This window comes from Hibiscus syriacus, unplaced genomic scaffold (assembly GCF_006381635.1).
Source record: "Hibiscus syriacus cultivar Baekdansim isolate YM2019G1 unplaced genomic scaffold, ASM638163v2 tig00110503_pilon, whole genome shotgun sequence".
Classification (NCBI taxonomy): Eukaryota; Viridiplantae; Streptophyta; class Magnoliopsida; order Malvales; family Malvaceae; genus Hibiscus; species Hibiscus syriacus.
The window spans coordinates 3,321,888-3,334,922 of NW_024062764.1; the positions used below are offsets into that span (position 1 = coordinate 3,321,888).

Genomic DNA, 13,035 nt, shown 5'->3' on the forward strand with positions numbered 1-13,035 from the left:
ATTGCTCGCAGAAAGAAAAACTAAACGCTCAACAAAATTTACTCGCAAACTCTAGAACTAAACCCTACATGATTGATCATGGATCTAGTTTCGAGCTAGACCATGCTGGCCTATGGTTATCTTCTAAGTTACTAAAACTCGAATGTGAATGTTCTAAGCTTTTTCATGAGAGTCCATTATGTCTGAATATAATCAAACATGAATGCTGAATACAAATACTTAAAACAAGAATAAGAATCAAAAGAAAAATAAGACTAAAAATAATAAACTATGTATATTGAGATGTTCTTAATTTACAATTGAAGTAGGATCGGCTTACTATGAAGTGTGAACAAATCTAAAAAAAAAAGGCTAAAAAGCCACACTTTAAAACCTAGTCACACAATGCTTAGAAAAATACCACAAATGTAACCCTTGCCAAAGGAATAAAAATTATAATTTTACAGTTTTACTCCCACCGACTCGAGAGTAGCTGAAAGATACGAGTATATATCCAACACGAGTGTACTCACTTTTCCAAAGTTTCTTTTTTTCCCCACACCCATACTCGAATATGTGTGTCACACGAGTATCGAATATGGATACTTTAAAAGAAATAAAGAGTTGGTATAACATAGGTGGTTAGGGCGTAAAACCTGATCCCTGATCCAGGTAATTCACAATTCCGTGGTAAGCTGAGAACCGGCAAGGCTGCAACTTTTGAATCAAACTTCATGCTGGCCTCTTTGCCCTCAATCGGATGCATCTGAAATATAAAGGTCACATTCAGTCAATCATGAGTCTAGAGCTTTAGGATCTCATACAAGAAATTTTGATAAACTAAATAGAGCAAGGCATTTAGTCTATTACTCGGATTCAAGTGTGTCGGATACTAGTATGTTCGATTTTTCTAAGCTTTAGAATACTTGAAGCCCCGTATCCACATATCAACGTGGATATCGATCATGGGTAATGCAAGAAAAATTAAGAGTCGGAAAATCATAGCATTAAATTGAGATTATGGAGTTCAACAGCATGGTAATGGAGTTGCGTTGGTCCATGCTCGAAATTCAGTTATGTTACATAATCTCTTGCAGAATCTCCAACAAATTGGCAAATATCATGTACATCTTAAGCACATTCAAACATGGTAATGCAAAACCAAACTTTTTTACGAATTTTAGAACGGATGCAAGTACAGTCACAGTTATATCTCAAATGCAGCCATAAAAAACCAAAAATAAATGATCAGCTTGAGGTGGTAGCAATTTACATGAAACTATAAACAAACACGAGGCATTGTTAATCATCGAGAGGCATAATAGCGATTTCCACCACGAGTCGGTCAAGGCATGCAACAAATTTATAACAGATGCGAAGGATCTCCACTAGGGCTGTAAATGAGACGAGACAGATCGCGAGCTACTCGAGATCGACTCGATCAAGACTCGATAAATACTCGGATCGAATGGACTCGACTCGAGTTCTTAACGAGCCGAAACGAGCTACTTGATATTTAACTCGAAAAGCTCGTGAGCAGCTCGAAAATATAATATATTAAGATTTTATTTTTTTTAAAAATAAATTATTAATAATATTAATATTTATGTATTGATTTTTTTTTTAAATAAAATAAGATTTTCATGTATTTAAGGTTCAGGTTCAAGTTTGAGTTTGAGGCTTCAATCGAGTTAAGTTTAAGATTTTTTTTTTCATTTCGAGCCTTTTCGAGCTGCTCACGAGCTTCAGTTTAGGATTTGGAGTTCGAGTCGAGCTTGAAAATTTTAAGCTTGCGAGTTTTCAAGTCGAATCGAGCTCAATTTCAGAGTTTTCGAGTCGAGTCGAGCTCAGCAATACTCGAGCTCGACTCGGCTCGTTTACACCCCTAATCTCTACCAAGAAGAGACTATTTTCTTCGGACAGACATTAATATGTTAATGTGTCAAGTAAAGATAATCAATTCAAATCGAACCTATATCTTTAGCACGCTTACCATGTAATGATACAGATAAAGCTCATGAAACTGACATGCTCCTATTCCTTAACCCAAGTATCCTCAGCTCTCTCAACTCTTGAAATATTGCTTGAATAAAAAGCAGCCCCTCATTTCCATTTTGAAGAGATTTTAGACAGTCCTCAAGAAATTTAGAGTCAGCCACTAGTGCTTCCAACCTTCGATTAAGGTCGGAAATTTCATTTTCAAGACTGGCCAAACCAGTTTCATTATAATCCTCGGAACCCTTCTGTCCATTGGAAACCGAATCACTGTTTCCTTTACTAACCACTTGATCTTTGCTTATTGAAGTACTGGACTGTTCTTCGAAAGGAACACTTCCATTCGACGCTGATGAAGCTTTCTGCACTGGTATATAATTACCTTCCACTTCAAGATTTGCGTGTTTATCCTTTTCATCAACAAACTCTTGCTGATGTTGGTCTTTGTTTTCTGCTTCATCAAAGTATTCCCCATCGGAAATGTGTGGGTAAGTCCCGTGATGAGCAAACCTGGTAACTTTCTCCCCCAAATCTCGCAGACACTCATAAATGTACAACTTTTCATTTTCAAATTGTGACCATGCAGATTTGGCTATTGGATTCTCCGTAGAAGAATATCCATTGTTTGCGTTGATGCTTGCCTCGTGTAAAGTCTCCTTCAGTACTTCTTCTGAGAAGTTTAATCGGTAAAATTCAAGCTCTGCTTCCAGGTCTTGTAGTTCTTTCTCCTTTTCTGCCAGAAGATCATTAGCTTTATCCAGAGCATCTCCATCGTGATCCGCTTGCTCATCCATCATCCTTAGGTAATGCAAGGTCTCCATCTGGAGTGCCGACTTTTCCTCCTGCAACCTTGTAATCATAGCCATGGCCTGATTGGCAGCTATAGCAGAGGCATTTCTTTCCTCCTCCAATTCCTTTAATAAGTCTTTCACGAACTTCCGATAATGCTCATTTTGCCGCTTCAGCTTATCAACTGAATCTTCACCTTCAATTTCATTGAAAGTGCTTTCATTCAAAGATTCAAGGCTGCCAAAGTCACTTTGTTGCGTAAAGAAGTTACCAAAACTCTGAACCCCATGAGGATTGGATTCATCAGTTGTCTCAAAGTCATTGTTGTCACAATCACCTTGTGAATGAATTCCTTCTCCAGAAGAATTCTGAGTCGGCAATGACCGTTCTTCGTTAACTCCAAGGCTACCAAATTCACTTCTTTCCTGAAAGTAGTTATGAAAACTCTGAACCCCATAAGGATTTGATTCGTTAGGCATGTCATCAAAGTCATCACCATCACCTTGCAACTCAGGACCTACATTGCTAAATGATAATTGAATCCCTTCTCCAGAAGAATTCTGAACCGGCAACGACCGATCTTTGTTAACTCCATTATTATATGTCAGCATAGGTTCTTCAGTAACAAAGACAGGTGCACCTTTTTCTTCACCAAAGGCAGGTGATGTATGCAAATCACTTGGATCCTCATCCGTTGCCACAACAATATCATCTACAACTCGATCAGTTCCAAAACCAGCTTGAGATGATGTGCTTATCGACTTCAAGGTTTTGTCATTCTTGTTGATAGAAATACTTTCATTTTTACTTGCTTCTGTAACATCTGCCACTACAAAATTTCAGATATTAAGCCATATAAGATAAGGCCAACACATACAAACACATATACACGTAGAGAAAGGGAGATAACTTACACTTGCCCGATGATGTTTCATGAGGATTTTCTGTAACATCAACTGAAGTGGGGTTATCGGCTAGAGAAATAAGATTAGACAGAAACGAAGCACTGCAACTTGGAACTTTCTCAAGGCAGGATGATGCAGGAATACCATCTAGAGAAATAAGCCCCGGCAAAACCGAACGATTGGATTTCTGTTCAGCCAGCTGATATTTATTGTCACAAACATCATTGTCAACGAGGACACCGGGATGTAAACATCTAAAACCATATTTCTCATTAGCATCAGGCTGTTTTCTTTTATCCAAATTGTTGTACATTCTTTTAGATGGAGTTTCCAGAGCAGAGTGAACCAGAGATATTTTTTTACTCTCGTCCATATCACGAACCATACAATTGCAAACCTCATCATCGGAAGATGGAATCTCATGCTCCGATTCAGAAGTGATCTTCAGCTCAGTGAATCCAACATGAGACGAAGGATCAAATCCAGTTTTTCCGATACGAGTCTCCGCTGGTGTAGAAGACTTATCATCTATCTTCGTTGCACCAGTTTGACACTTCAAGCGACATGGCAAATTAATGTGTGATGAGAGACAATTCTCGCACACACTATGACCATCAACCAGCTTCCCATGAATGTTGCAGGAAATCAACGATGAAATCTCTGATATATGCCTGCTGCAAAATAGATTCCAGTAATATCCGGGTTCTTCATTTCTGAAAACATGATCAAGCCGAGAGCATACAATGCAAGGCGATTGCAATCCACAATAATGCGCAAATCTTGTAAGCGTGTAAGCTAAGGCAGCATCAACAAACAGAAGAAGAATCAGAAAACATTCACAAGCAGCGGACTTGAGGACGGTTGCAAACCCCTCCAAGATCCTCTGTACGTGTGAAGTTTCTTCCACAGCCATTTCCCCCAACAATTTCTCTAGGATACCACAAGGTTCATAACTCGATGAATACCAAAAAGGCTAAAATCGATGCATAAAGTAGTTCTTAACCTTGCAATACAAAGCTGTGTATCCCATCCCCAATTCAATGCGGCAAGCTTCGGTTACATGATAAAGATACAATCAATCAAGTCAGCAATAGCCCCACTTGAAAAAAAGAAAAAGAAAAATTTCAGAGCTAAGAAAACATTCTAAGCTATAAAATGTATAAGAACTAAAATTGAAAACACACCCACAAATCCATATACTCGAACACGATCATCTGACGGTCTCATGGATTCATTGAAACAAATAAAGATACAAACAAAACCCATTCTAACAATGCAAGAATTTGCAACCATATCAAATTCAAACCTTCATAGGCAATAACAATTAAGTGAAATAAATCCTTGAGAGGGTTCAAAAAGAAAAAGAAAATGTGAAATTATTGATAACCAATAATTAAAAAGGACAATGGAGACAGTTTAGAATTGAATCAAGTAGCAAACTGCAATCAATTCTCATGTGCAGTATAATGCTTGGGATCATCAACCAGCAATGACAGCACTTCAATCGAATTAAAACCAAAGACCTAAACCTACCCCATTAATGTAAATAAACAAAAAAAAAAATGAAAACCACATGAATTTTGAAAGAAAACCCAATAATCAGATCCACTGAAACATCCAAAACAACACCTTTTCAAGCTTTATAATCCAAAACCCAAAATTAAAATGAACTTTCAAATACAATGCAACATATTGTTCATGATGATAAAAACAAGAGAAAATTATTATTAAAAAAAAATATACCTTGGGGGAATTGAGATGGATGATGATGGTGAGGAAGAGGAGGACGAGGGAAGGAGAAAAAGAAAGGAAAGAAGATGGAAAGTTCTCTTTTTTCCCCCCGAGAAAAGGACTGACCGTTGAATCCAACTGTTGTGAATTTGTTTGGGTGTGCCAAACAAAGGAAAGCCTTAAATTTTTTACATTTTTTGTTTCTCTATAACTATAATAAGCTTCTGCCCAAATTCATCAAACAAAAACAATAATTCTTTGCTTTCTGTTCTGCTCTTTTCTTCATCTTTTCTTTTTTATAGGAATGTAAATAAATGCCAACCATATCCGTTCATGGATGGAATCAAATCGGATTCTAACTCGATCTTTTAAAAAGAAAATATACTTAAATCTGAATATAATAACTTTTAAAATGTATTTCTTTAAAATATTATTTAATTAGAATTGTTAATGGATCGAAATTTTACTCTTTTTTAAATTTTAAACTTCATCTGATCCGCTCAAATTATATATTTTTATTTAAAATAATAATATACTTAAAATATAAGTTTATATTTAAATTATATACAGATTAAATGAGTTTACTCATCTATTAAAAAAATTTAAATTCAACTAGTAAACATTTTGATATTATTTAAATAGATTTCAATTTGAGTTATTATGTACAAAAAAAAAAGGAAAGACTTAGATAAACAAATGATTTAATGTATGAAAGATTTACAAAAAATGAAAGTTATTTAGTAATGAAATAGCAGTTAAGTGGGATTTGTGGTATTCCCCTTACGGATAATTTGGGAACATATCTCGGAGTCCCAATAATCCATTAAAGGGTTAATGTAGAAACGCACGCTCTGTTAATTGAGAAGATTATGTGGAAGTTGGGGGATGAAAGGATGGATCCTCTCGACGGTGGGGAGGAAAACTTTGATCCAGGTTGTGTCAGCCGCGATCCCTATCCATATCATGCAATCAGCGTCGATATCGATGGATGTTTGTAACAAAATAGATAGCATTAACCGGAACTTTCTTTGGGGAGGAGATATCAAATACGCCTTGTGAGTTGAGAAGTCTGCAAACCAAAATCTCAGGATGGGCTTGGTTTACATAAAACAAGATGGATGAATATGGCCCTTTTAACTAAGAACAGCTGGAAACTGTACCAAAGGCAAGATATGGTCCAGAATCTACAGGGAGAAATACTTGAAGCACTCGAGTTTCCTTGACATGCATACGCGTGACAATATTCTACCACTTGGAAGGGTCTGCTTAACACACGTGAGCTAATCAAGAGTGGTTGTAAATGGCAACTTCGATCAGATAATCAAATTCGTTTCTGGCAGGATTGATAGGTGGGGGAGGCCCCGTTAATTCATACATATCAGGCTATGGAGACTAACATTAATGAGAAGGTGGCTCAATTTATTATAACTGATGAGAAAACTTGGAATCTCCGAGATATCCACAACATGATCTCGGATGATAAAAAAATTATACTTACGACGTCCCGATCCTGACCACGATGCAGGGACAGAACCACGATCGGGTTCAGTGGGGGTTCTCTAATGATGGTAAGTTCACCATCACATCAACTTATAAAGAAGTAATCAATATAGAGATGATCGATCAAAGTTCAATAATGACCGATTGGGTTTGGAAGTTCAAAACCATCGAAAGGATCAGATTTTTTGCATGGCTATGTATGCTTTACAAACTTAATACAAATGAGAACCGGGCGAAGAAGAAGATGACGGGAGTGACAAGTTGCACGATATGTGGTGAAGCAGTTGAGATAATTGAGCATGTTCTACGCTAGTGCACTCTAGAAAAGCAAATATGGAAGGATCTGAAAGCTTACCACCTTGATAATCAGTTCGAGACAAGGGAGTTTGAAAGCTGGATGAAGGTTAATAGTCGGATATGTAGAGATACGGAGGATGGGCTCGAATGGGGTATAGTGTTTATGGCTACAATCTTGGGGTTATGGAAGAGTAAGAATGAGCTGATATTCTCTTATAGGAGGACAGAACGAGTGCAGATTCTTTTTGTATCGCCCTAAATTCCGGGCTAGGGTTTTGGGCTCTTGGGCTATCCCGAGAGGGCCTTAGGAAAAAAATTCCTTAGATTGTGAGAAGGCTTGTCCATTTGGGTTTGGTTTGGACTTGAATTGAGCCCAACCTACATTAAAGAGGACATTTTTAAACTTAGAGCAAAGGAGGAAGGATTAATAGGGGGAATACCCATATTTTGAAACAAAGGTTGAATCCCATTCATGTTTGGTGATATCACCTATGAAGCCTTATCTTTTTCCCCACTAACCCTTGTTTTCTTCCTTCCTCCTCATCTCCTCCTTCCTCTTTAAGAAGTAAGAAAATACTACAACAAAATAGGTTTTTAGCAGCTTTTTAGAGAAAATATCGTTAATTTTTTTCTTTCGCAACATTTATCTAAAGAACGCCATAAATGACAAATTTCTTGGGGGTTTATGGGAAAGTGTCGTAATATACATGAACTTTTAGTGGCATTTTTAGTAAAAAAAATGTCACGATAGACTAATATGCAATGACATTTTTTGTAAAACATCGTAATAAAATTCATATATAGTGGCATTTGTCTAACAAACACCGTAATAGGAATCAAATATAGTGGCATTTTAGGGCAAATGCCACAATTTTACAATACCTTAGTGGCATTTGTTTTTACAAATGTCGTAATTCTCTCATCTCGATTATTACACAGTTTTAAATCACTAACTTTCCTCTAGTATTATTCATGGATGGTTAACTATGTCGTTTAGCCTAAACGGACGGTTAACCGTTATAACGATTATGCGATTTTTCTAACCGTAACCTAACCTTTAAAAACCGGTTAAACGCTAACGGTTAACCATTACTAAAGTTCGGTTACAGGTTAACTGTGTTACAATTATTTGTCAATTTTTTTTCATAATTCATACTATAAAAATATATAACTTAACACGTACTTACACAAATTTAAGTGAATAAAATAAAAAATGCAGCACTTACGCATACTTACATCAATAATTATGTACATCTCCAAATATCTTTGTACCTAATAATAAACACATAATTATATTGGTGTAAGAATATTTTTATATTTTCAAAGAAATAAAAAATAAAAATGATAAAAATATATATATATATATATATATATATATATATATATACACACACACATAATTATATTAGTGTAAGAATATTTTTATATTTTCAAAGAAATAAAAAATAAAAATGATAAATATATATATATATATATATTAAATTATTTGTATACAAATTTTATTAAATATATATATAAATTATAAATAATAGATAAATATATTAAGTTATTTGTGTAAAAATCTAATAAATTAGATATATATAATTATAAATTTAATTTTTAACGGTTAACCATTCGTTAACCGTTTATCAAAACTTGTAATCATAATCTTAACCGTTAATCATTAATTTTAACGGTTCAATTAACTAAAATCATTTAATATTAATGATTCGATTAATTAAACTATTAAATATATTAACGGTTTTGATTTTTTTAACACCCCTACTTTCCTCACCAATCACCTCTCTCACTCTTTGAATCTCACTAGCCATCTAGCAAAAGTTAGGTTAAAAAAACAAATTTTCTGTAATTTCTTCTTCTGCTCATATAATTTACTGTGAACGAGTTCAACTAAGCTCTCAATTGTTCATTATTCTGGTTAGTTCTTGGCTTCTTGTCTTGCTTCCCCTTATTTGTTTCATATTTCTTATGTATCATGTATTATCCTCTTATTTTTTTTAACTTCATTATAAGGGCTTACTACTCCGACGGCCGCGTTTTCTAAATTGAATACGCTGCCAAAGTCATCGATAACAGCGGGTCTGCCATTCTTCCTCTTCTTCTTCTATGTAATTTTACGGTATCACAAATATGATTTTGTTTTCATAAAACAAGTTTTCTTTTTGCAGAACTTCGATCGGGATAAAAATGCAAAGATGGGATGGTCATGATAATGTCTTTCTTCCCCCTTAATATCTTGCTTTGAAAATAAAGTTGGATAAAATATTTGAGCGTAAATTATAATGAGTATTGTTATTTTTAGGGAGTTGAGAAGCTGATAGCATCAAAGATGATGCTACCTGGTTCGAATCGAAGAATCCACTCCATTCATCGTCATTCCAGCATGGTATTCATTGTTCCTCCCCTTTAATTTTCATCTTTAACTTTGTAATTCATAGCATTTTTACCCACATTTTCTGAAAAATTGTGGCCCGTGCTAAATCTGAAGCTACTAATTACCAAAGGTTTTTTACTCTTTCTTCTTCTTCTTTTGTTCAGTTTCAATTGCCGGAATTCAACTTTAACTATAGCTATTATATGACCATCTAATTATAAGTTTTTATTTGTTGGTGGTTGTGAAGTGTATGGTGAACCCATTCGTGTCAAAACTTGTTGAACGTGTCGATAGTTATGTGCATTTATGCACATTTTACTGATGGCTCAGGCCCTTTGACTGTGGGGTAATTCTCGATGGTTATGATAGAGATGGCCCTCAATTATATATGGTCGAACCATCCGACATCTCCTATGTAAGTTCATTTCTATCGGTTAAGAGCTTCATTTTGTTTTCCTTTGTTTGTTGATGCGTAGATATATTTTTATTATTTCTATTTGCTGGTAGTCAATTATTCATGTCTTATTGTTTGCTTTTTTGATTATTATAATTAATGTGGAGATACTTTGGTGCTGTAATTGGAAAGGGAAAACAAGCTGCCAAAATGTAAGTCATAAAAATTCTCCTATGCATTGATGCATCATTGAAATTTGAAACTTCAAAGTTGAAGATAAAATTTGAAAATTAAAATCCTCAATGGAGCTGAAGGAATCTTTAATCTGAGCTTTATGTTATTGGTAACAATGAGTGCTAGGTTCGGTTCACTCCCCACTGGAGCAAAATGAACTGCATTCATTGATAATCTAAGTAGACGAGTCCCTAGGAGTGCACTATGGGAGTTTTTCAATCACCATGGTAAGGTTACCAAAGTTTTCATCCCTCTCGTCAATAGGAGGCCTAGATATAGAGATGTTATTTTCGCCTTTGTCCATTTCGCAAGCCAGAATGATATGTTTAACGCCATTAAGAAGGTTAATAATACTCTGATCGACACGAAAAGGATCTCGGTAGGGATGGCTAAATACTATAAGGGATATTTCTATAAAAACAAGACCGGTGAAGGAGTGGAAGGGTTAAAGAGGCCACCAAGGGAACCACTCATGAGCTCAGACGACAGAACGACAACTTTCAACAATTTCTATGATGTGATATCATATAAGGATTCTTTGGTATGGAAGAGGATGAAGATAGTGGGTGTTTTGTTTCGTAATATTAGTGGCTCATGTGGTAAGAAGAGTCCGTTAAATGTTTTCATACCATTGGAGGAGAGGGAGTGAATCAAGTTATCCCTGACAGGTATCTTCACACCTTTGTATGATATTGAGTTCATCCAAAAGGTCATATCTAATGATGGTTTTAACGCAAAGGTGGCTAGTTGGGGTTATGCAAGAAATGTGTGTGTCATCACCTTCTCGTCTGAAGAAGAAAGAAGGGAAGCTTTGGAAATTAAAACGGAAGAATTAAAGTTTTGGTTTGATTGTTTGGCCCCTATATATCTGGAGGAGAAAGTGCCTATGGCATTGAGGAGTTCCTCTAAACTATTGGAGTGAAGTTTTCTTTTCTAGTTTGGCTGAGGTGGGGGTCGCTGGCGAAGATTCAAAAGGAGACTCTTCAAAGGATAGACCTTCGTGCTGTGAAAATGGTTGTAAAAGCTGTGAGTCCTTTTGACATCCCCAATTCCATCACCATCTCTATGAATGATAGGTCTTATAAGACAAAGATAAAGGTTGACATGGTTGATGGAAGTTTCTCAGATGATTTCAGGAATGATATAGAGGATGAGTCAACCGACGTCTCGGAGGAAAATTCCTCGGAAAGTAATCATAATGTTGATCAGAACATTCAGGTGGATGTCCTGCATGTAGGTCGGGAAGAAAGGGTGGAAACATGGTTGCAAGGGAATCAGAATGTTGGTCGCCTAAGGAATGGCTCTGGTTTTAATTCTTCATATGGATCGAGGCATAACTCATTGATGGTTTACTCAGGAGGTGGACCGAATGATTGTATGGACCTTATATATCAGGGTGTGATGGGAGATGACAATGTGGACCGTACGGTTAATGGTGATAACTTCTCCCATTCTCTCATTAATGTTGGGCCTGTCATTCCTTCAAATTTGGAAGTTGGGCCTGAAAGGGTTTGCTCCAGTCCATTAAATGGTGGGATCCCTTTATCCGGGCTGGGTGGGAGGTCAAGACCCAAATTTATTTCAACGAGAGGAGATGGAAATGAGTCCAATTGTTATAGGAGTTCTTCTGGAAGAGTCACTTATTCAGATGGTGTTTTTAATCGATCCCAGACTAGGTCTCTTTCTCCCTTTGAGTATTCCTCTCCAAACAATAGTCGCCAATTTGGTAGACATGCTTTAGTTGGGAGAATTGACAATAGGTTCTTTGATAAAGTATACATTAGATCAAGAAGGAATAGGGATTCAAATGTATTGGATTAGGGCATTACCTCATCCTATGTTTCCCCACAAAGATATGAGGATTCGAAGGAGGAAAATGTCACCTAGAATGTAAGCAACTTGCCAGGCATCATCTTCTGGGGAGGAAAAAGTGCCTTCGTCAACAAAGTGGCTAAGTTGGGATAAGATAGGGCTAAGGGGGTGGGAGATAATCTTCCAATCTGCTATAGGTAATTCAAGTGCTTATTATGTCAAAGTTATCTATTTTATCATGGAATGTCAAGGAATTGAGAAGGATGTAGAAAGTTAGAGCAATGAGAAGTTTGATTGCTGGGAGGAAACCATCTTTCGTTTTTCTCCAGGAAACAAAATTAGATTTAGTTAACCCTTTATTATTAAGCAGGTTAGGTGGGAAAGCATTGCAAGGTATTGCTTTTTCTCTTTTAGAAGGCGTTGCAGGGGGTTGTTAAGTCTATGGGATAAGAGTGTGTTCGATTATCAGTCACAATATATTCATAGAAGATTCATTGCTATTATGGGAAAACTCAAGGATGCCAAGGGTTAGTGTTGCTTTATTAATGTGTATGGGTCATCTGTAGTTTCAGAGAATGAATGATTTGTCAATGAATTACTCTCGTTCATTAAGCAATTGGATTGTCATCTTTTCTTGGGAAGAGATTTTAACGCCTATCTAGATCAGGAGGAAAAAGTTGGTAGGTCCCAAAATTTTCTCACTACGAGAATTTTTAATGATTTTGCATGTCAAGCAAATATAGTTGATCTACCTATGTCAGGAGGTCGTTCAGGTGGTGCAACAATATAGAACTCTCCACTATGGTTAGGCTTAATCGTTTTCTATTGGATCCTTGTTTCACGTCCATTTTTCTTAAAATAAGTTAGTGTCTTTTATCGAAATCATTATCCTATCATAATGCTATATTGCTAGAAAACAGTGGGGTTAACTAGTGTCCTAAACTATTTAGGTTGTTCAGTTATACGATGAAGGAAGAAGGGTTCCAAGAAATGATGGAATAGGAGCTTCAGGAGATTTAGAAGGG

The 13,035-nt window shown here is 36.1% G+C and overlaps 1 protein-coding gene and 1 long non-coding RNA gene across 3 annotated transcripts; one reads left to right on the top strand and one right to left on the bottom strand.

The window, feature by feature from the left end:
• Positions 1-260: 260 nt before the first annotated feature.
• On the bottom strand, positions 261-5,455 carry LOC120129664 (probable myosin-binding protein 4). 2 transcript variants are annotated; one of them, XM_039147118.1, is made up of 5 exons: positions 5,412-5,455; positions 3,678-4,767; positions 3,416-3,592; positions 1,973-3,352; positions 261-745 (listed from the first exon to the last, which is right to left on the bottom strand). In XM_039147118.1, the coding sequence occupies exons 2-4, from the start codon at positions 4,579-4,581 to the stop codon at positions 1,995-1,997; spliced, it is 2,439 nt and encodes an 812-aa protein (XP_039003049.1). In that variant the 5' UTR covers positions 4,582-4,767; positions 5,412-5,455; the 3' UTR covers positions 261-745; positions 1,973-1,994. The 2 variants fall into 2 exon arrangements, with proteins under 2 accessions (XP_039003049.1, XP_039003048.1); XM_039147117.1 differs by having other exon boundaries at positions 1,973-3,592.
• Positions 5,456-9,177: 3,722 nt separating this feature from the next.
• Positions 9,178-9,659, top strand: LOC120129617. Its single transcript, XR_005516759.1, has 3 exons — positions 9,178-9,275; positions 9,365-9,410; positions 9,499-9,659. It is a non-coding gene; the product is annotated as an uncharacterized LOC120129617 (long non-coding RNA).
• Positions 9,660-13,035: the final 3,376 nt, after the last annotated feature.